General features: G+C 42.4%; 1 protein-coding gene across 2 annotated transcripts in view; it reads right to left on the reverse strand.

Annotated features, from left to right (window-relative positions):
- Nucleotides 1-9,449: 9,449 nt before the first annotated feature.
- Nucleotides 9,450-20,996, reverse strand: part of LOC124550502 (glycine-rich protein DOT1-like) — a 59,764-nt gene continuing 48,217 nt past the window's right edge. For both annotated transcript variants that reach the window (XM_047125317.1, XM_047125318.1), the window contains exons 2-3: nt 18,430-18,700; nt 9,450-10,426 (exon numbers count right to left, since the gene is read on the reverse strand). In XM_047125317.1, coding sequence (XP_046981273.1) covers nt 10,189-10,426; nt 18,430-18,700 — 509 coding nt within the window. In that variant the 3' untranslated portion in view covers nt 9,450-10,188. The remainder of the gene's footprint in view (nt 10,427-18,429; nt 18,701-20,996) is intronic.

Consider the following 20,996-nt stretch of genomic DNA (forward strand, 5'->3'; position numbering starts at 1 on the left):
CAATTTCAATCAGTTTACTCCACTGCAAGGAAACGATATCTCCTCTAATCTTGTTGAGTGCTTTGAAGTCTTTTTTGACGATAGTATACTGACTCACCTTCGAGAAACGTTATCATGAAGGTGACCATAGTTTAGCAATTTCATGTGACGAACTCGGAGGTTCCTAGGCAATTTTGTTTCTGTCAGGGTACCTAACCGTTCATAGCTGTAGAATGCTGTAGGAAGTCGACACAGTCCAGCAATGCACCCCAAAAGATTTTAAACAATAAAACAATTAGTCCACTGTGCTAATAACTCCGAAATACCATCAGGCAATCGATCTGGTAAGTTATCACCCCCGATAAGGCTTCTGAATGATCACTTCTTGTCTCATCTAACAGTTGACAAGAGTATGGTATCACATTATGGCAGTCATTGAGCAAAGAAGTGTAACTGCATAAGATTTGGCTTCGAGTAGTAGTCTCTGTGGGCCACTTGGATACATAGTACAATTTTTTCCTTACAGCCGATAAGATATTGATCTGCTGAACATCATCAGCTTAGGTGAGCATGTTATTCTGGAACTAGTGAAAGACTTTCCACCAGCTCCATACAAAATATGGTCACTTTTTTTCCTCAATTTATTTGGCCAAAAAATTGAGAGAGAGAAAATTGAATGAGATTCAGGGGTACAATAATGAGCAATAGAATACGGAAGTGCCTTACGGATGATCCAAACAAAATAGCGAAGTTCCCTCGCAGTAGCTTCGACTACAGAAGAGAAAAACAATCGGGATCCCTGACAGCTACTGGGAACAACAACAACCTACCAGATCATCTCATATGAACATGTAAACCTGTTCACACCATCAGAGAAGCCTGCAGTTGGACCCAGGCTGAAAAGTAAAGAGTAGTAGTTCAACGGCCGAATGTAGTCCAAGCGTATAACCGTTTTATGGGCGGCGTAGATCGGATGGACTAAAATATTTTGTATTTTCGTACATCTGTATAATTAAAAAATGGTGGGGGCAAATATTTATTTTCTGTCTTGACGTGTCAACGCAAATTGCATGGGAACTTTATAGGAAAAATATAAATAATAAGAATTCTCATTTAGACGGAACATAGTACAAGTATATTTTCAAAAGTACGATGGACCACTAACGCCAGAAGGAAGAGCTAAAACACCGAAAAAATTGCTAAAGAGGAATATCGACACAGTTCGCTTTTACAACATTGGCCACTGGATTTGAAATGCATCCAAACATGGAGGATGGGGAAAAAAACAGAAGGCATGCGAAAAATGTAAATTAACTCTTCAAGAGTATTGTTTCGAGGATTAACATTCGAAGAATTAACTATTGGTAGGACATATGTAATAAATATTTGTACTAAAGCTTGATGCAGAGAAGCAGCAGAGACGTTCGTTCCGAGGTTTACGTTCCAACGGAAGCGGTAGCGCCACCGGCGCACACATTGACCGTCTGCGACAGCAGTATGTAATCGCCAACCAATCATAAGCCGACCAATCAGAAGCCGTCCACCGGCTACAAAAAGGCTACCACAGCAGCAGTGAAGACAGTCAGTTGCTCCTGACGATGACGATGGAGGTAATCATCGAAAGCTTCAGTTTTTATCCAGAATTAACGCGGCAAGAAAACAGAGAATGTTTTACATATAAGTGCCGTCGTGAAAAAACTTCGTTCCCATATTAGCTTCTGTTTTACTAAATAAACGAATAATACTGAAAAAAATGTTTTTTTTTTCTTTCTTACTTGTGCAATCCCTCTCATTCTTGGTGTTCGCATTTGGGAACAATGTTCTCTGCCGAAACCATTGGTGTACATTCAAAAGTTATAGGAAGGATATCTCAAACAAATTACTTTAAGTTACATTTTACATGGTCGCCCAAAATCAAACAGAAAAAATAATTCAAGCAAAAGTGGACTAAGTGAGGAGTTACACTAGAATTTTATTATCAGAACATCAGCGAATTAAAATGTACGCCAGCCGGTGTGGCCGTGCGGTTATAGGCGCTTCAGTCTGGAACCGCGTGACCGCTACGGTCGCAGGTTCGAATCCTGCCTCGGGCATGGATGTGTGATGTCCTTGGGTTAGTTAGGTTTAAGTAGTTCTAAGTTCTAGGGGACTGATGACCACGGATGTTAAGTCCCATAGTGCTCAGAGCCATTTGAACCATTTTTTGAATTAAAATGTACAAAATATATTCAGAATATATTGACTTACTTACTTCCCATTATTCTTATGACAAAAGTAGTAGAGTTAGTTTACAAAACATTTTTTTTTCTTCAATTTCTCATTGTCATACATCTCAAGACCTTCTTAACCAGTATATTATGTTTTTTGTTTGCAACCTACATCCATAGTAGCTCTGACAGTCGGAAACGGGATGTCCTGCGTTTCTTCAAAATCTAAAGCTAATCCATTTCTGCAGAACCAGTTAATAACTTTGGGAAAATTATGACGTAATCGTGGTTGCTAAATGGAACTGTGCATTTCTGTAACTTTCAAAAGCTTTAAAGAGCCTTTCGAAAAAGGAGTACAGTAATATATTTGTTATCGTCTGCAGGGGAATACTTCTCAAGTGTCGTGGGAAGTATACAAGATTGCCAGAACAACGCAGTATCACTAGATCAGGCGCGTAAACATCAAGAAAGAGAGCTGTGCACCTATCCGCAAAACGCTTCGCTACAAGTCACATCACACAACATATCAATACATTCATCATTCCAAGCCCTCTCGTACATCACTGATGAAATTTGTAAATCTTTTTTTTAATAACTTTTTCATTTATGTAGCAAATTAAGAAATTGCTTCTCCTTTATTTTCTATCACTTGTTGAAAACGTAAACGATATCTGACGCATGTCTAACCAAATCTTCAGGATTAAAATTATGCATGTGGCAAAGATCTCCACGCTGAGTACATCTACATCTACATCTACATCTACATTGATACTCCGCAAGCCACCCAACGGTGTGTGGCGGAGGGCACTTTACGTGCCACTGTCATTACCTCCCTTTCCTGTTCCAGTCGCGTATGGTTCGCGGGAAGAACGATTGTCTGAAAGCCTCCGTGCGCGCTCTAATCTCTCTAATTTTACATTCGTGATCTCCTCGGGAGGTATAAGTAGGGGGAAGCAATATATCCGATACCTCATCCAGAAACGCACCCTCTCGAAACCTGGACAGCAAGCTACACCGCGATGCAGAGCGCCTCTCTTGCAGAGTCTACCACTTGAGTTTATTAAACATCTCCGTAACGCTATCACGGTTACCAAATAACCCGGTGACGAAACGCGCCGCTCTTCTTTGGATCTTTTCTATCTCCTCCGTCAACCCGACCTGGTACGGATCCCACACTGATGAGCAATACTCAAGTATAGGTCGAACGAGTGTTTTGTAAGCCACCTCCTTTGTTGATGGACTACATTTTCTAAGCACTCTCCCAATGAATCTCAACCTGGTACCCGCCTTACCAACAATTAATTTTATATGATCATTCCACTTCAAATCGTTCCGTACGCATACTCCCAGGTATTTTACAGAAGTAACTGCTACCAGTGTTTGCTCCGCTATCATATAATCATACAATAAAGGATCCTTCTTTCTATGTATTCGCAATACATTACATTTGTCTATGTTAAGGGTCAGTTGCCACTCCCTGCACCAAGTGCCTATCCGCTGCAGATCTTCCTGTATTTCGCTACAATTTTCTAATGCAGCAACTTCTCTGTATACTACAGCATCATCCGCGAAAAGCCGCATGGAACTTCCGACACTATCTACTAAGTCATTTATATATATTGTGAAAAGCAATGGTCCCATAACACTCCCCTGTGGCACGCCAGAGGTTACTTTAACGTCTGTAGACGTCTCTCCATTGATAACAACATGCTGTGTTCTGTTTGCTAAAAACTCTTCAATCCAGCCACACAGCTGGTCTGATATTCCGTAGGCTCTTACTTTGTTTATCAGGCAACAGTGCGGAACTGTATCGAACGCCTTCCGGAAGTCAAGAAAAATAGCATCTACCTGGGAGCCTGTATCTAATATTTTCTGGGTCTCATGAACAAATAAGGCGAGTTGGGTCTCACACGATCGCTGTTTCCGGAATCCATGTTGATTCCTACATAGTAGATTCTGGGTTTCCAGAAATGACATGATACACGAGCAAAAAACATGTTCTAAAATTCTACAAGAGATCGACGTAAGAGATATAGGTCTATAGTTTTGCGCATCTGCTCGACGACCCTTCTTGAAGACTGGGACTATCTGTGCTCTTTTCCAATCATTTGGAACCCTCCGTTCCTCTAGAGACTTGCGGTACACGGCTGTTAGAAGGGGGGCAAGTTCTTTCGCGTACTCTGTGTAGAATTGAATTGGTATCCCGTCAGGTCCAGTGGACTTTCCTCTATTGAGTGATTCCAGTTGCTTTTCTATTCCTTGGACACTTATTTCGATGTCAGCCATTTTTTCATTTGTGCGAGGATTTAGAGAAGGAACTGCAGTGCGGTCTTCCTCTGTGAAACAGCTTTGGAAAAAGGTGTTTAGTATTTCAGCTTTACGCGTGTCATCCTCTGTTTCAATGCCATCATCATCCCGTAGTGTCTGGATATGCTGTTTCGAGCCACTTACTGATTTAACGTAAGACCAGAACTTCCTAGGATTTTCTGTCAAGTCGGTACATAGAATTTTACTTTCGAATTCAATGAACGCTTCACGCATAGCCCTCCTTACGCTAACTTTGACATCGTTTAGGTTCTGTTTGTCTGAGAGGTTTTGGCTGCGTTTTAACTTGGAGTGGAGCTCTCTTTGCTTTCGCAGTAGTTTCCTAACTTTGTTGTTGTACCACGGTGGGTTTTTCCCGTCCCTCACAGTTTTACTCGGCACGTACCTGTCTAAAACGCATTTTACGATTGCCTTGAACTTTTTCCATAAACACTCAACATTGTCAGTGTCGGAACAGAAATTTTCGTTTTGATCTGTTAGGTAGTCTGAAATCTGCCTTCTATTACTCTTGCTAAACAGATAAACCTTCCTCCCTTTTTTTATATTCCTATTAACTTCCATATTCAGGGATGCTACAACGGCCTTATGATCACTGATTCCCTGTTCTGTACATACAGAGTCGAAAAGTTCGGGTCTGTTTGTTATCAGTAGGTCCAAGATGTTATCTCCACGAGTCGGTTCTCTGTTTAATTGCTCGAGGTAATTTTCGGATAGTGCACTCAGTATAATGTCACTCGATGCTCTGTCCCTACCACCCGTCCTAAACATCTGAGTGTCCCAGTCTATATCTGGTAAATTGAAATCTCCACCTAAGACTATAACATGCTGAGAAAATTTATGTGAAATGTATTCCAAATTTTCTCTCAGTTCTTCTGCCACTAATGCTGCTGAGTCGGGAGGTCGGTAAAAGGAGCCAATTATTAACCTAGTTCGGTTGTTTAGTGTAACCTCCACCCATAATAATTCACAGGAACTATCCACTTCTACTTCACTACAGGATAAACTACTACTAACAGCGACGAACACTCCACCACCGGTTGCATGCAATCTATCCTTTCTAAACACCGTCTGTACCTTTGTAAAAATTTCGGCAGAATTTATCTCTGGCTTAAGCCAGCTTTCTGTACCTATAACGATTTCAGCTTCGGTGCTTTCTATCAGCGCTTGAAGTTCCGGTACTTTACCAACGCAGCTTCGACAGTTGACAATTACAATACCGATTGCTGCTTGGTCCCCGCATGTCCTGACTTTGCCCCACACCCGTTGAGGCTGTTGCCCTTTCTGTACTTGCCCAAGGCCATCTAACCTAAAAAACCGCCCAGCCCACGCCACACAACCCCTGCTACCCGTGTAGCCGCTTGTTGCGTGTAGTGGACTCCTGACCTATCCAGTGGAACCCGAAACCCCACCACCCTATGGCGCAAGTCGAGGAATCTGCAGCCCACACGGTCGCAGAACCGTCTCAGCCTCTGATTCAGACCCTCCACTCGGCTCTGTACCAAAGGTCCGCAGTCAGTCCTGTCGACGATGCTGCAGATGGTGAGCTCTGCTTTCATCCCGCTAGCGAGACTGGCAGTCTTCACCAAATCAGATAGCCGCCGGAAGCCAGAGAGGATTTCCTCCGATCCATAGCGACACACATCATTGGTGCCGACATGAGCGACCACCTGCAGATGGGTGCACCCTGTACCCTCCATGGCATCCGGAAGGACCCTTTCCACATCTGGAATGCCTCCCCCCGGTATGCACACGGAGTGCACATTGGTTTTCTTCCCCTCTCTTGCTGCCATTTCCCTAAGGGGCCCCATTACGCGCCTGACGTTGGAGCTCCCAACTACCAGTAAGCCCACCCTCTGCGACTGCCCGGATCTTGCAGACTGAGGGGCAACCTCTGGAACAGGACAAGCAGCCATGTCAGGCCGAAGATCAGTATCAGCCTGAGACAGAGCCTGAAACCGGTTCGTCAGACAAACTGGAGAGGCTTTCCGTTCAGCCCTCCGGAATGTCTTTCGCCCCCTGCCACACCTTGAAACGACCTCCCACTCTACCACAGGTGAGGGATCAGCCTCAATGCGGGCAGTATCACGGGCAACCACAGTCTTAGTCCGATCAGGGGATGCGTGGGACGAGCTGGCCGTCCCCGACAAACCCCCATCCGGACCCCCACAGTGATGCCCAATGGCAACAGCCTCAAGCTGTGTGACCGAAGCCAACACTGCCTGAAGCTGGGAGCGAAGGGATGCCAACTCAGCCTGCATCCGAACACAGCAGTTGCAGTCCCTATCCATGCTAAAAACTGTTTTGCAAAGAACGTCTGAACTAATCTACAGAGAGCGCAAACAAATCGACAAAATTTAAACGGTTATTAAAATACAAGATTGCCTAGTAAATGCAGTAATGCTGCTACTTGCGCACTGCTGACACTGCTCGGCGGCGGAAGGAGACTAAGCGAAATTACACTATTCAGGTACTAAAACACGATGCTACACTCTCAAATACTATAATACGCCCGAAATTTATGAATTAAACAATGCAAGTACCAAAAACACGCAAAGAAATTAAGAATTAAACTATGTAACAAATGAGTGAGCTAGGAGCATACGACTTGCTGCTCAGCTGCTTATCCAACGGCGGCAGGGAGCACACTGACTGCGACCAACCGACACTGGCCGTTCAAAACAAAAACAGTAGACAAACGACTACGCGAATTTACACTATTCAGGTACTAAAACGCGATGCTACAACTCTCAAATACTATAATACGCCCGAAATTTATGAATTAAACAATGCAAGTACCAAAAACACGCAAAGAAATTAAGAATTAAACTATGTAACAAATGAGTGAGCTAGGAGTATACGACTTGCTGCTCAGCTGCTTATCCAACGGCGGCAGGGAGCACACTGACTACACTGAGTACTTTGAGTTAGGGCAATAATGGAAGCAAATTAATATTTTTTCGTCATATAACGGGCTTAGGCGTCATAGCAGATAGCAACCGTGCGGAATGACCAACGTCAGCCAGAATGCATACATTATAACATAATCCATTGACCTATTCTCGATGTTCAGTATCGATTTATCTCACTGCTTGCACTCATTTCTTAAGATAGAAGGGCAACTGTTTCTCCACCAATTCTCTCCACACTGTATTCTTCGGAGTATGCATTTTAAGGCCAAGTCGATGCTCGCACATTGATGAATCCTCTCTCACACAGCTCTACACCATCTGCTTAAATTCTGTCTTCGTGTCACGAATGATCCATTCTCTCGCAAGTTCCCATCCACGGCGATAATTTTTTTTTTACAATTCAGATGAAGCATGTAACTAAAGTTTTCTCTGTAAATTTGTTATGTCTATGGGGCGCGGGGGGGGGGGGGGGGGGCTACGCCTATAATGGGCTCGTTAAAACGGGTACAAGTAGAAATGAAATACACTAGCCATACATATAGAAGAAAACAAGGGTTTACTGTAGGTTGTGTTAGAATACAATTGAAGTTAGATCAGAATAGCACAGAAAACAGGCTTAAGGTATTGACCGCACGTTAATCTGGAGATGCTTTCCTACAGTCAGTCATTAGTATTGGAAATCTGTATACCACCCAGAGGCGAACGACCCGATGTGTACAGTTGAGACCCTTGCGTCTGATGGGAGCTTACACATTCTATCCTGTGTTCTTCCTTTTTTTCCCTTCCTGATGAAATGATCATATGTCAAATTCTTACAATTTCTCAAGTCAAAGTTATTTTTAATTTTTTATTTTTTGTCTTAAGCGTATACTAGGTATTTTATGAAATAGCAATACAGATTTATTTATTTCTGTACAAAGTGTTACAAAAATGTAAAGTAATATACAGTTCATTTAATAAGGTAACTAATAGACCATCAGTGCAGATAAATGTTAAATGCAAATATTGCATATTGTCTGACTATTCGGATGCTACAGCTACCAGCTGCAGATACACGAAAGTCTGTAAATGCAAGTCTATAAATTCCTATAGCAAGTAACGCTCCATCTTAGACAAGTCATCAACTGTATACAGTGGCAGTTCCACCGTGGGCGTATCGTCAACGTCGACGTGGGAATGAAACATACACAACCGGGTCTCCCATGGGTAGATAATCCGAGACCTCGTAACACCTGAAATATTCATTCCGTCCATTATTTCCTTAACCCAAAACATGATCTTCTGCGGTCTGCATACTTTTGGCCATGATAGTTTCTGACACGTTGTATAAAGAATCTGGAAATAACTGTATTTAAGTTTAACAGATTATATGATCCAGTGTGTACTGAATAATAGAAGAATACAATGAACAGTGATCAGTATAAGAAACATTTACTTCAGGCACTGGGATAATAGGCTTAAACGAATGGCTTCGATGTAGTTAAAAGCGAAGCAGGCAGGAACCATTCTATTAATCGTGCCTTACGTGCCTTACGGAGTCCTCGGGAAACAGAAGTGCGGGTAACAGGACGTGAATTTGAACCATGCTCCTCCATTATGAAAGAATAGTGCCTTATCAAAGGCTACCACTTGCTCCAAGTACGTTACATTTACAAACGCCTTTAGACTATTTTTGCAAGCGGAGAAAGCCCTCGACATTGTCTATTGTAATAAGAGGCTTTGATGATGCTATTATAAATAAAACGCGAAAAACTTCTTCCGCAAGTATAGATCACATATTTCAGCTGCACAAGGGTCGATAACGAAAACCAAAGAATTATTTCTGGATTATTTGGAGGAAACTAAGCAACCAGACTTTACTCTTCGACCATTAAAATTTAAAACGACTTATAAGGTACGTACTCAATAACATTTTTTAAATGTTTTTTTACAAAATGTACTCTAAAAAGGTGCACTGGTAACTTACATATGTATGCGGCGAAAGCTTGATAGGATATTGCAAAAAATGCAATTAATCAGAATGAATCAATGGAAAATTTATTAAATTTATTAACTTAATCAGAGACATAACAGAGAGACAGTGTTACATTTGTTTTTGTTTGTTTGATAGGCGGCACACGGGGGGAAAATTTCATACAGAAATTGGTCATTATGGAATTGGTCCAACACTGCGTCTGATACCACTGACTTCTGAGCAACGTTGCTGGTTGTTCTAGACTAGAAATATCGTCGATATCTGTTTATGTATCCTGTCAGAGAAGGAGAAGAGTTTAAAGAGTCACGAATGGTATACACTACATACATACCCTGACTGCACGAACGTTTTAAAAACATTCTGTCTCTAAACGGCTGTTTTAGTTTACGTTCGACTAATTCGGAACAACAAACGTGCTAAGAAAACATACACTAACTGAGAATCAGATGGGAGTACATCTTGTATTACGAGTGACGGAATTGTCTCGCTTTAAAAACACGCTATAAATATAAATATAAATATAAGTGTAAAAATTAGACGGTAGGGTTATGTTGCAAATCATGTATTAAAATTTGAGCAATGCTATTTATTTATGCTTAAATGGTGAGAGGCTGAACACAACGTTGGAGTTATGGCAGTGAGTTGCAACACCTGCGGGTGCTTTGTTTACATTTACAGCTTTGGTCAACTTGAGGTTTTCTTCGGTAACTTGTGATGGTAACTACTACGTAGCAGGAATTAAATTTTAAAAAAAAGCTTGAGCATAGAGACATTTTTCCTAGCACAGCAGTAGTCAATGAGACGAGGCCGCTGCCCTTCGCAGAAATGTCGTGGCGTTTCGCCTGGCAGTCGATAGGCGTCGCATCAGTCGCCGCAATAGCTCCGGAGATTTCAACGCTGGGTTGGAAGACGAGCCGCGACGGCGTACGAACTCTGGCGGCAGCTGCTGGAACTGCTGCTGGCCGTGGCCGAGGCCCTGGCTGTGGCTGAAGCTGAAGCTGGCCGAGTGATGGACCGCCGCCCCCGCCGGCCTGAAACACGGCGGAGGCGGCGCCTGTGTTAGCGTACACTGTTCAGAGATCGGTCTGAAAACACGGCCGTTAGTCTGTCTGAAACTGGGATACATCTACGTTCTGAAACGATTAAACGTCAACCTGTTTGATCAGAATAACATTTTCCAGTTTTTTCTTGACTTTTTTTTAAATTTCGAACGACTATTTTGTTATATTAATACAAATACAGAATTACAAAGAAGAGAACATTAAAGAAGTACCCTTCTTCAGTACAGCCAAGTGCCTTAAAAATCATCCCATTAGGTTGTTAATCTCTACTAACATAAATCATTAGGATTTGAAATCAGTTGCAACGTAAAAGCATGATGGTGCTTAAAGAAATAAAGGACGTGAAACGTCTATGGCTAACACTTAAAACGTTTTGTCCAGTTGTAAATGCAGCCTTCACAGATAAACGACAATGATAAATATTTTTCCTGGTTTAAGACACAACAGAAATACAAAATGATCAGTGTGGTTTCGCAGAGGAAGACTGCACTGACACAACCCACAAATGCTATCTGTCGGTATTCGCATGTGATTTCTCGAAGTTACATTAACCACCACCGGTGGCGAGCAATTTGATGGAGAACCTTTGACAGTGCATAGCCACTCGTCCTGCCGAAACGACTGAAGAACAGTCAGAGAACCGTCAACCATATAACCCAAGCAAGATCGTAAGACATGGAAAAGAGCCACCGTGGTACAACAACAGAGTTAGAAAACTGCTGCGGAAGCAAAGGGAACTTCACAGCAAACATAAACATAGCCAAAGCCTTGCAGACAAAGAAAAATTACGCGAAGCGAAATGTAGTGTGAGGAGGTCTATGAGAGAGGCGTTTAATGAATTAGAAAGTAAAGTTCTATGTACTGACTTGGCAGAAAATCGTAAGAAATTTTGGTCTGATGTCAAAACGGTAGGTGGATCAAAACAAAATGTCCAGACACTCTGTGACCAAAATGGTACTGAAACAGAGGACGACAGACTAAAGGCCGATATACTAAATGTCTTTTTCCAAAGCTGTTTCACAGAGGAAGACTGCACTGTAGTTCCTTCTCTAGATTGTCGCACAGATGACAAAATGGTAGATATCGAAATAGACGACAGAGGGATAGAGAAACAATTAAAATCGCTCAAAAGAGGAAAGGCCGCTGGACCTGATGGGATACCAGTTCGATTTTTCACAGAGTACGAGAAGGAACTTGCCGCCCTTCTTGCAGCGGTGTGCCGTAGGTCTCTAGAAGAGCGTAGCGTTCCAAAGGATTGAAAAAGGGCACAGGTCATCCCCGTTTTCAAGAAGGGACGTCGAACCTATATCTCTAACGTCTATCAGTTGTAGAATTTTGGAACACGTATTATGCTCGAGTATAATGACTTTTCTGGAGACTAGAAATCTACTCTGTAGGAATCAGCATGGGTTTCGAAAAAGACGATCGTCTGAAACCCAGCTCGCGCTATTCGTCCACGAGACTCAGAGGGCCATACACACGGGTTCCCAGGTAGATGCCGTGTTTCTTGACTTCCGCAAGGCGTTTGATACAGTTCCCCACAGTCGTTTAATGAACAAAGTAAGAGCATGTGGACTATCAGACCAATTGTGTGATTTGATTGAAGAGTTCCTACATAACAGAACGCAGCATGTCGTTCTCAATGGAGAGAAGTCTTCCGAAGTACGAGTGATTTCAGGTGTGCCGCAGGGGACTGTCGTAGGACCGTTGCTATTCACAATATACATAAATGACCTTGTGGATAACATCGGAAGTTCACTGAGGCTTTTTGCGATTGATGCTGTGGTATATCGAGAGGTTGTAACAATGGAAAATTGTACTGAAATGCAGGAGGATCTGCAGCGAATCGACGCATGGTGCAGGGAATGGCAATTGAATCTCAATGTAGACAAGTGTAATGTGCTGCGAATACATAGAAAGAAAGATCCCTTATCATTTAGCTGCAATATAGCAGGTCAGCAACTGGAAGCAGTTAATTCCATAAATTATCTGGGAGTACTCATTAGGAATGATTTAAACTGGAATGATCATATAAAGTTGATCGTCGGTAAAGCAGACGCCAGACTGAGATTATTGGAAGAATCCTAAGGAAATGCAATCCGAAAACAAATGAAGTACGTTACAGTACGCTTGTTCGTCCACTGCTTGAATACTGCTCAGCAGTGTGGGATCCGTACCAGATAGCGTTGATAGAAGAGGTAGAGAAGATCCAACGGAGAGCAGTGCGCTTCGTTACAGGATCATTTAGTAATCGCGAAAGCGTTACGGAGATGATAAACTCCAGTGGAAGACTCTGCAGGAGAGACGCTCAGTAGCTCGATACGAGCTTTTGTTGAAGTTTCGAGAACATACCTTCACCGAGGAGTCAAGCAGTATATTGCTCCCTCCTACGTATATCTCACGAAGAGACCATGAGGATAAAATCAGAGAGATTAGAGCCCACACAGAGGCATACTGGCAATCCTTCTTTCCACGAACAATACGAGACTGGAATAGAAGGGAGAACCGATAGGTACTCAAGGTACCCTCCGCCACACACCGTCAGGTGGCTTGCGGAGTATGGATGTAGATGTAGATGTAGCAGAACGCCAACAGGTACTCGTAAAACAGTATGAGGCTATGATAATGTCGTCCATTCCTGTTTCTTGCACGTAAAGAAGCTGTCACAGCCTGACTACTACCAATAAAGAAATCAAAATTAGCAACAAGTACATTTCATTTTGCGAATAGCTGAGCTTGACAATGAAAAGACAGCAGTACGCACCCCTGTTACAAGGACAGACACACCAACAGTCGCGCTGAATTGCTTGCCGATACTCTACTGATGTCATTTTCAATGAAAAAGCAATTCTTGTATTGTCGTAAAGCCATCAAATTGTATTCACGAAATATGAAGAAAAACTGCTGTACTGCTGTCAATTATCTTGCTGATAACTATTAGTTCCTAAAAAAATTATGTTGTTGGAAAATAGCTTTACATTAATAAACGATTATAAGCAAATAAAAATAGAACCGACTCCTTTGGCAGTCCCAGTGCGTACGAAATTAGGTGCTCGTCAAAAATTTTCATGATGAACATTCTTCTCGTTTGTAATCTCTGTCCATACGACATCAGTTATACTACGTGAGATTTCATTTAGCAGACTGGATGTAATAGCAGAACGAAATTAAATTCCCAGTATACATGTATCGGAAGTGACATTTATTTGTAGATGGATCATAAATATTATTTATTATTTACCAAAGCTAAGAAAAACTAAAACATACAGTTTATAATCTCTATTAATCGCATGAAACTCAATAAATATACAATAGACCACCATGTTATTCGTCTAGCTAATTTTTGAAGCTGCATTCGTAATTGAGTTTCAACTACATAGTAATCTACTACACGGCCGAATAAATTGATAGTGATATGCACTCACTTGTCAGAAACTGGTGAAGAAGAAGAAGAAATACATCTCACTGAGACAACGTATGCCTTTCTGCGAAACTCTGTAGGTGAAATGAATATAGGCGTTTCGTTCGTATCAATGGTTCTGTGCTCACACCATTATAGTTGTTTGTATGAAATCAAATCATATGTGACGCCATGATTGTGAAACCACAATAGGAACATCGACTTGGAAGCGACAGTCAACGTCAGGTAATTCAGCGATAATTAGAGCGAGGAAATGGATGCAGATACTTTGAAGGAGATGGTTGTATGAAATTATCACTTCGAAAATGTGGAGAAGTAAAGTAGACATCCAATCAGAGAAAATGTGTTACAGCAATATGTCGTCATTTTGGGTTCTGGCCAGAGCTTACTGCCTGCAGTCCCAGAATGAATAAACACAATGATAGGTAGAAAGTGAATTTTGGAGAAATTAAGGAGGAAAACAAGCCTAAAGTGTAATGTCCCTTCGATGTCGAGATCATTAGAAACACTAGCTCGGATAGGCAATCGGCAAGATCCTTTTCACAGAATATGGCATTCACCTTAGGAGACTTCAGGAAATCGCGAATGGCCTACATCAAGAAGACTGGGTGAAGCATCTTGGGAGAGAAGGGTCGGTGCTGTTCTAATGATCTTTTGAAACTACAACAGTGTCATGGCAGCAAAATTTCTACTAGGAATTAACTACAGTATTAGTGACCTATTTGATTTACGCAGCAGAGACAAATAATATGTAGTACTCGGCATATAAGTCGCGTCAAATTACAGTTAAAATGCAACTCTTCTAGGTAAATTACAGCAAAAGAAGCCTCCTCAGTAGAGATCACTAACACATTCTTTCGTGGTGGCGCTTAACTTTGAGGTAACTCAATCGAATCCTGATCGTGGAAGTAACTTTCATAGCCAGAATTTTGTCGGCAAAGAAGTAGTGGCGTAAAATTCCTGATCATTATCACCAGAGTTTGTGCCAGCGTTCTGGGAGAAATTCAAAACCCCTCCACAATGTCTCATTGAGTGAGGGTCTGTGGCTATGATACTGATCCGTTAGCTGCGTGGTCGTTGGACCCTGCGGCCCCATTTTTGCTGTTCGAGAGGAGCAGGTTTTATGTCGGCACTGACATCCTATCTTTTTTCGTTATCATCAGCATCAACAACGACACATCATGGTACTACACACTACATATGCACGCATCAGTCACCACCACGACTTATTTTACACTCAATACAATGATACAGAAGTTGGTACAATTGTGCCTGCTAGAAGGGCTTGCACCAGGCTACACTACATGCCTTGGTATTAGCATGATTGCTAGACTGAGCTTTCAAATGTTCAGATGTGTGTGAGATCTTATGGGACTTACCTGCTAAGGTCATCAGTCCCTAAGCTTACACACAACTTAACCTAAATTATTCTAAGAACAAACACACACACCCATGCCCGATGGAGGACTCGAGCCTCCGCCGCGACGAGCGGCACAGTCCGTGACTGCAGCGCCTTAGACCGCTAGGCTAATCCCGTACGGCAGACTGTGCTTTAATTTGTTGCGACTTACGTAGCAGGAACTTTATATCGAGGGCGTTTTTTGTCCTGTTCATCAAAAGCAAACAGCGGATACTTTGGAGTCTCTTGGACACCATAAGGTTGGTTGCAGCGTATAGATATAGATAAGCTAGGAAATCGGAACACAATCTCATAGCGTTCAAACCGTTGCGGAGGGACGAAGCTGGTCGAGTTGAAGTCCATCGGCCAGGTTCAGGCAAGAGTAAGACTTTTTCTACGTCTATCCTCCCGAGACTATGAAGACTTAAAAAGTATGCGAAATTCACTGAGATTTCAACAGAACTCTTACGCACAGAAAAAAAACAGATGTCTGTGCCTTACCCGTATTGTGATTGTGTAAACCGTGTTAGACTAATTTAGGGTAAGCAGAGTATAACATAAATGGACTGAGTGAAATCGGGGTGCAAGATTTAAGAAAAATAAATAATACATTGAAATATTTCTTTGGTTTATACTTTATTGTAGATTAATTTCAGCTGAAATCTTCGTTCATGCTTGAAGCCGTTGAAAATGGTTTGCTATGATTTTGTATTCCTCGCTGGGAATCTGCCCAGCGAATAAACTACACTGGATATCCTCATTTTCAGAGTGTTGCAGGGCTATCTGTTTTAATTGTTAAAAACCATTCAAAAGCCAAGATCGCATAAAAATTTCTTTATTTAAGACGACAGGTTTCAACAGTCATTGCTTTAAAATCTTTTTGTTGTAAAATATGCTCATTTTACACTGAAGCTCATGCACAAGATGTCAAGTGGATAAAACTCAGCACGTCATGTTATTAAATATTTCAGCAATGACAAACATTTGTAATGTGCTGCGTTTTAGCCACTTGACATCTTGTGCATGGAGTTCAACGAAAAATGAATATATTTTACAACAAAAAGATGTTAAAGACCTAAAGATGACGGCAATGAATGTTGAAAGTTGTCGTCTTGAATAAACTACAGCGTATTTATTGAGTGAATCTAGTTAGTTGAACTGAGTGGCACTCTTTTTTTCTCTCTCTCTGTACAGGTCTATGCTACCTATCTCCCTCTCCTAGGTCACTAACGCATGCTTGTCCGGTGGCGCTCGACACGGAGGCAAGTAGGTTAGAATCCTGGTGGTGGCAAATTTTAAATGTCAGTATTTGGCCGGCAAGGGGAGGAGAGGTGGTGGTGCAAAGTTCCTGTTCATCAGTCTTTGCGCCAGTGCACTGGATTGAAGTCCAAACCTCTCCGCAGTGTCTCGCGAATTGAGGGCATGAGTGACTGTTCATGGTGTTCCTTCCGGCGGCTCTCCTTGGTGCTATACGAGAGGAGAAGACTATGTGCCATCAGCGGTAGCATAATCTCCGTTCCCTTCTTGCTTAACACCAGTACCGCAACGCTAGACTGTACAAACACTCATCAGAGCCATCTCATCACAGTCATCAATACGACACATACACTTGACACTTCATAACAGTTCCGAGGAAGTCAAGGGCAAATCCCGTCCACTGATACCCATTTGCTCCCCAACGCTCATTTCCTGTATATGGAACTCTATGTCAAATTGGTAATGAGTTGCGATAGATAAAAAAGGAAGATCACGATTGATCAGCCCATCAGAAATATCGTCAGATGCGGAGCACATGTTTGTATTGGACAAGGACGAGGGAGAGGAACCATTACGGTATTTAGTTTCAGCGATTTAGGAATATCTTCGGAAAAGTGAATTCCGATAGCCGAATGGATATTCGAAGCGCTGTCTTCCCATGTACGAGCTTACTACATCGCTACTGCGCATCATCACCTAGCTACTGTGGGTAAAGTGTTTAGTGAGCTGAGTATTTCTGGTAGATGGGCTGCTGAGATTGCAGTACACTATGCGTACGAGGCTAGTGAACTTCATGCTACCGGGAACAAATCTCCTATTACTGCTTCTTCAGAGACTCTTACCTGTTAGGATAGGAGCGCTTCGTGTGTTGTAATGCTGCTGCACAAGGTACTTGAAGGGAATGCTTGACTAATGTAGGATGAATATAGCATGACATCTCACTACAATAACAATGTTATTACTTTTGTTCTTTGAACATTGTAAGTTGAACACTTTATTCATGTAAACATTATACATTACTGTAAATAAGGAACTCGTGCCATACATTAGCTTAAGAAAAAGATAGATCTGCGCTTGACAGCGAAACGGTTCTACATCTTATGATATACTACAAACATTGTCAATCACAATTTAGCTCTTTAGGAACTATCATATTGCTAGCTCTGGCTTCATCGTCCAGAACTACCTAGGCTATTCAGTGAGTTCCCTTACATAGATAAGCATCAATTTGCAGTAATGTGGTTGAGGTTAATTTTCATAGTAATCACATTAATGGAGGAAAAACTAAACAATTAGAACTTCACATGCTTGACGTCAGGTAAGAAAATGGAGCACAGGGTAGAGAACACATGCCCCTTTTTTAAACTTTTAGTTTAATTTAAAAAATTAAGAAATTAAGTAGCAAGAATTAATCATTTATGAGTATTTTGCTGTTTCTGCACTAATGCTAATTAATTCAATTATGCTACTAACTCTAGTGAACTTGAATGAGTCGTAAAAAAAATTTAAAGAACTGAAGGATTTTAAATCTATGGCTTAGACATAACGACAGCTTCGATTAATTTTTATGTCTAATTTCAGTTAATCTAGGTGAGCGAAGATTACAAATGGTAGTTTATCGGATCAGGAACTGTGTCCAACGCATGGGCTGTACTATGGCTCTTGCATATTTAGTATAATAATATACTGGTAATAGAGAATACAGTGTTATGTTCTTGTGTGAAAATGCTGTTGAAGACCGAATCTTTCAGAAGGATAACCATGGCTGTATCAGTTTTTCGGGTGAGTGTGTATAGAATGTGAACACAGAGTGAGAGGGGTAGCAGGTTGAAGAGAGCTCTTGTCGAGCCTAGGAAGGAGCCTGGTCTCCCGCCTCCCGCCGCACCCGACGCTCACCCGAAGCTGGAGCTGTAGGAGGCGGCGTGCGCGCCGCTGCTGTAGCCGAAGGCGCCGCCCCCGCCGCCGCCGTAGCTGGAGGCGTGGCTGGCAGCGAACCCGGGACCGCTGAAGCTGGAGGCGCCGGCCAACCCACCCTCGGCCACGGCGCTCGCCCCCACGCCGCCCCCTGCTGCCTCCGACGCCGCCGCCGCAGACGCAGACGCCGTGGGCAGTGGGGCCGCCGCAGCCACCACGTGCGGCTCCGGGAACACGAAGACGTCGCCCGCTCCTGCGGAAGATCACACTTCATAAGAGCTGCTCAAAGCAGAAATTTCCGTGGTCTCGCAAACACATGTTGTTACAACTGGGAAACTTATTTATGTTATATTCGCACATATTGTAAAGCAACTAATGTTAAGCGCCGATTTGATTTTAAAAAAAGAAGGAAACAGAATACTATGGTGGTCAAAAGAAATGCTGCATATTCTGAAGGTGGTAGGGGTAAAATACAGGGAGCGAAAGGCTATTTACAATTTGTAGAGAAACCAGATGGCAGTTATAAGAGTCGAGGGGCATGAAAGGGAAGCAGTGGTTGGGAAGGGAGTGAGACAGGCTTGTAGCCTCGCCCCGATGTTATTCAATCTGTATATTGAGCAACCAGTACAGGAAACAAAAGAAAAATTTGGAGTAGGAATTAAAATGCATGGAGAAGAAAAAAAATCTTTGAGGTTCGCCGATGACATTGTAATTCTGTCAGAGACAGCAAAGGACTTGGAAGAGCAGTTGAACGGAATGGACAGTGTCTTGAAAGGAGGATATAAGATGAACATCAACAAAAGCAAAAATGAGGATAATGGAATGTAGTCAAATTAAGTCGGGTGATGCTGAGGGCATTAGATTAGGAAATGAGACACTTAAAGTAGTAAATGAGTTTTGCTATTTGGGGAGCAAAATAACTGATGGTCGAAGTAGAGAGGATATAAAATGTAGACTGGCAATGGCAAGGAAACCATTTCTGAAGAAGAGAAATTTGTTAACATCGAGTATACATTTAAGTGTCAGGAAGTCGTTTCTGGAAGAATTTGCATGGAGTGAAGCCATGTATGGAAGTGAAACGTGGACGACAAATAGTTTATACAAGAAGAGAATAGAAGCTTTCGAAATGTGGCTCTACAGAAGAATGTTGAAGATTGGATGGGTAGATCACATAACTAATGAGGAGGTATTGAATAGAATTGGGGAGAAGAGAAATTTGTGGCACAACTTGACTAGAAGAACGGATCGGTTGGTAGGGCATATTTTGAGGCATCAGGGGATCACCAATTTAGTATTGGAGGGCAGAGTGGAGGGTAAAAATCGTAGAGGGAGACCAAGAGATGAATACACTAAACAGATTCAGAATGATGTAGGTTGCAGTAGGTACTGGGAGATGAAGAAGCTTTCACAGGATAGAGTAGCATGGAGAGATGGTGCATAAAACCAGTCTCTGGACTCAAGACCACAACAACAACATTGCGAAAATGTGATATTATGCAAACTGAAGGTGGAGGGTATGCCCGCACATCCACCGTCGACGCGACTGCACAGATATTGCTTCGACGTTCTCCCCCTCTCCCACGAAATCAGACAAAACGGGGTGTAGAATATTGTCGATACGAAGCTATGCTGGGGTGCTGCGGATGACAACCAAGGTAGTCCTGCTGTGAAATGAAATGGCACCCCAGACCATCATTTCTGTTTGCGCAGCCGTATGGGGGGTTCAGCGAGGTTGGTATTGCGCCATTGTCCGCCTAGCGCGTAGTTCGGTGATAGATGCTTTTCATAATTTCCACAACGAAACTCTGTCTCGGAATCTGGATGAAAATCCAAAGAGATTCTGGTCATACATAAAGCGCACCAGTGGCAAGACGCAGTCAACACCTTCACTGCGCGATAACAACGGTGAAGTCACTGATGGCAGTGCCACTAAATCAGAATTATTAAACACGGTTTTCCGAAAATCCTTCACCAAAGAAGACGACGTAAATATTCCTGAATTTCAATAAAGAACAACTGCCAAGATGAGAAACATAGAAACACATAAAGTTGATCGACGGTAAAGCAGACGCCAGACTGAGATTCATTGGAGGAGTCCTAAGGAAATGCAATCCGAAAACAAAGGAAGTAGGTTACAGTAAACTTGTTCGCCCACTGCTTGAACATTGCTCACCAGTGGGATCCGTACCAGACAGCGTTGATAGAGGAAATAGAGAAGATCCAACGGAGAGCAGCGCGCTTCGTAACAGGATCATTTAGTAATCGCGAAAGCGTTACGGAGATGACAGATAAACTCCAGTGGAAAACTCTGTAAGAGAGACGCTCAGTAGCTCGGTACGGGCTTTTGTTTAAGTTTCGAGAACATACCTTCACCGAGGAGTCAAGCAGTATATTGCTCCCTCCTACGTATATCTCGCGAAGAGACCATGAGGATAAAATCAGAGAGATTAGAGCCCACACAGAGGCATACCGACAATCGTTCTTTCCACGAACAATACGAAACTGGAATAGAAGGGAGAACCGATAGAGGTACTCAAGGTACCCTCCGA

The sequence above is a fragment of the Schistocerca americana genome, chromosome 1 (assembly GCF_021461395.2).
Source record: "Schistocerca americana isolate TAMUIC-IGC-003095 chromosome 1, iqSchAmer2.1, whole genome shotgun sequence".
Classification (NCBI taxonomy): Eukaryota; Metazoa; Arthropoda; class Insecta; order Orthoptera; family Acrididae; genus Schistocerca; species Schistocerca americana.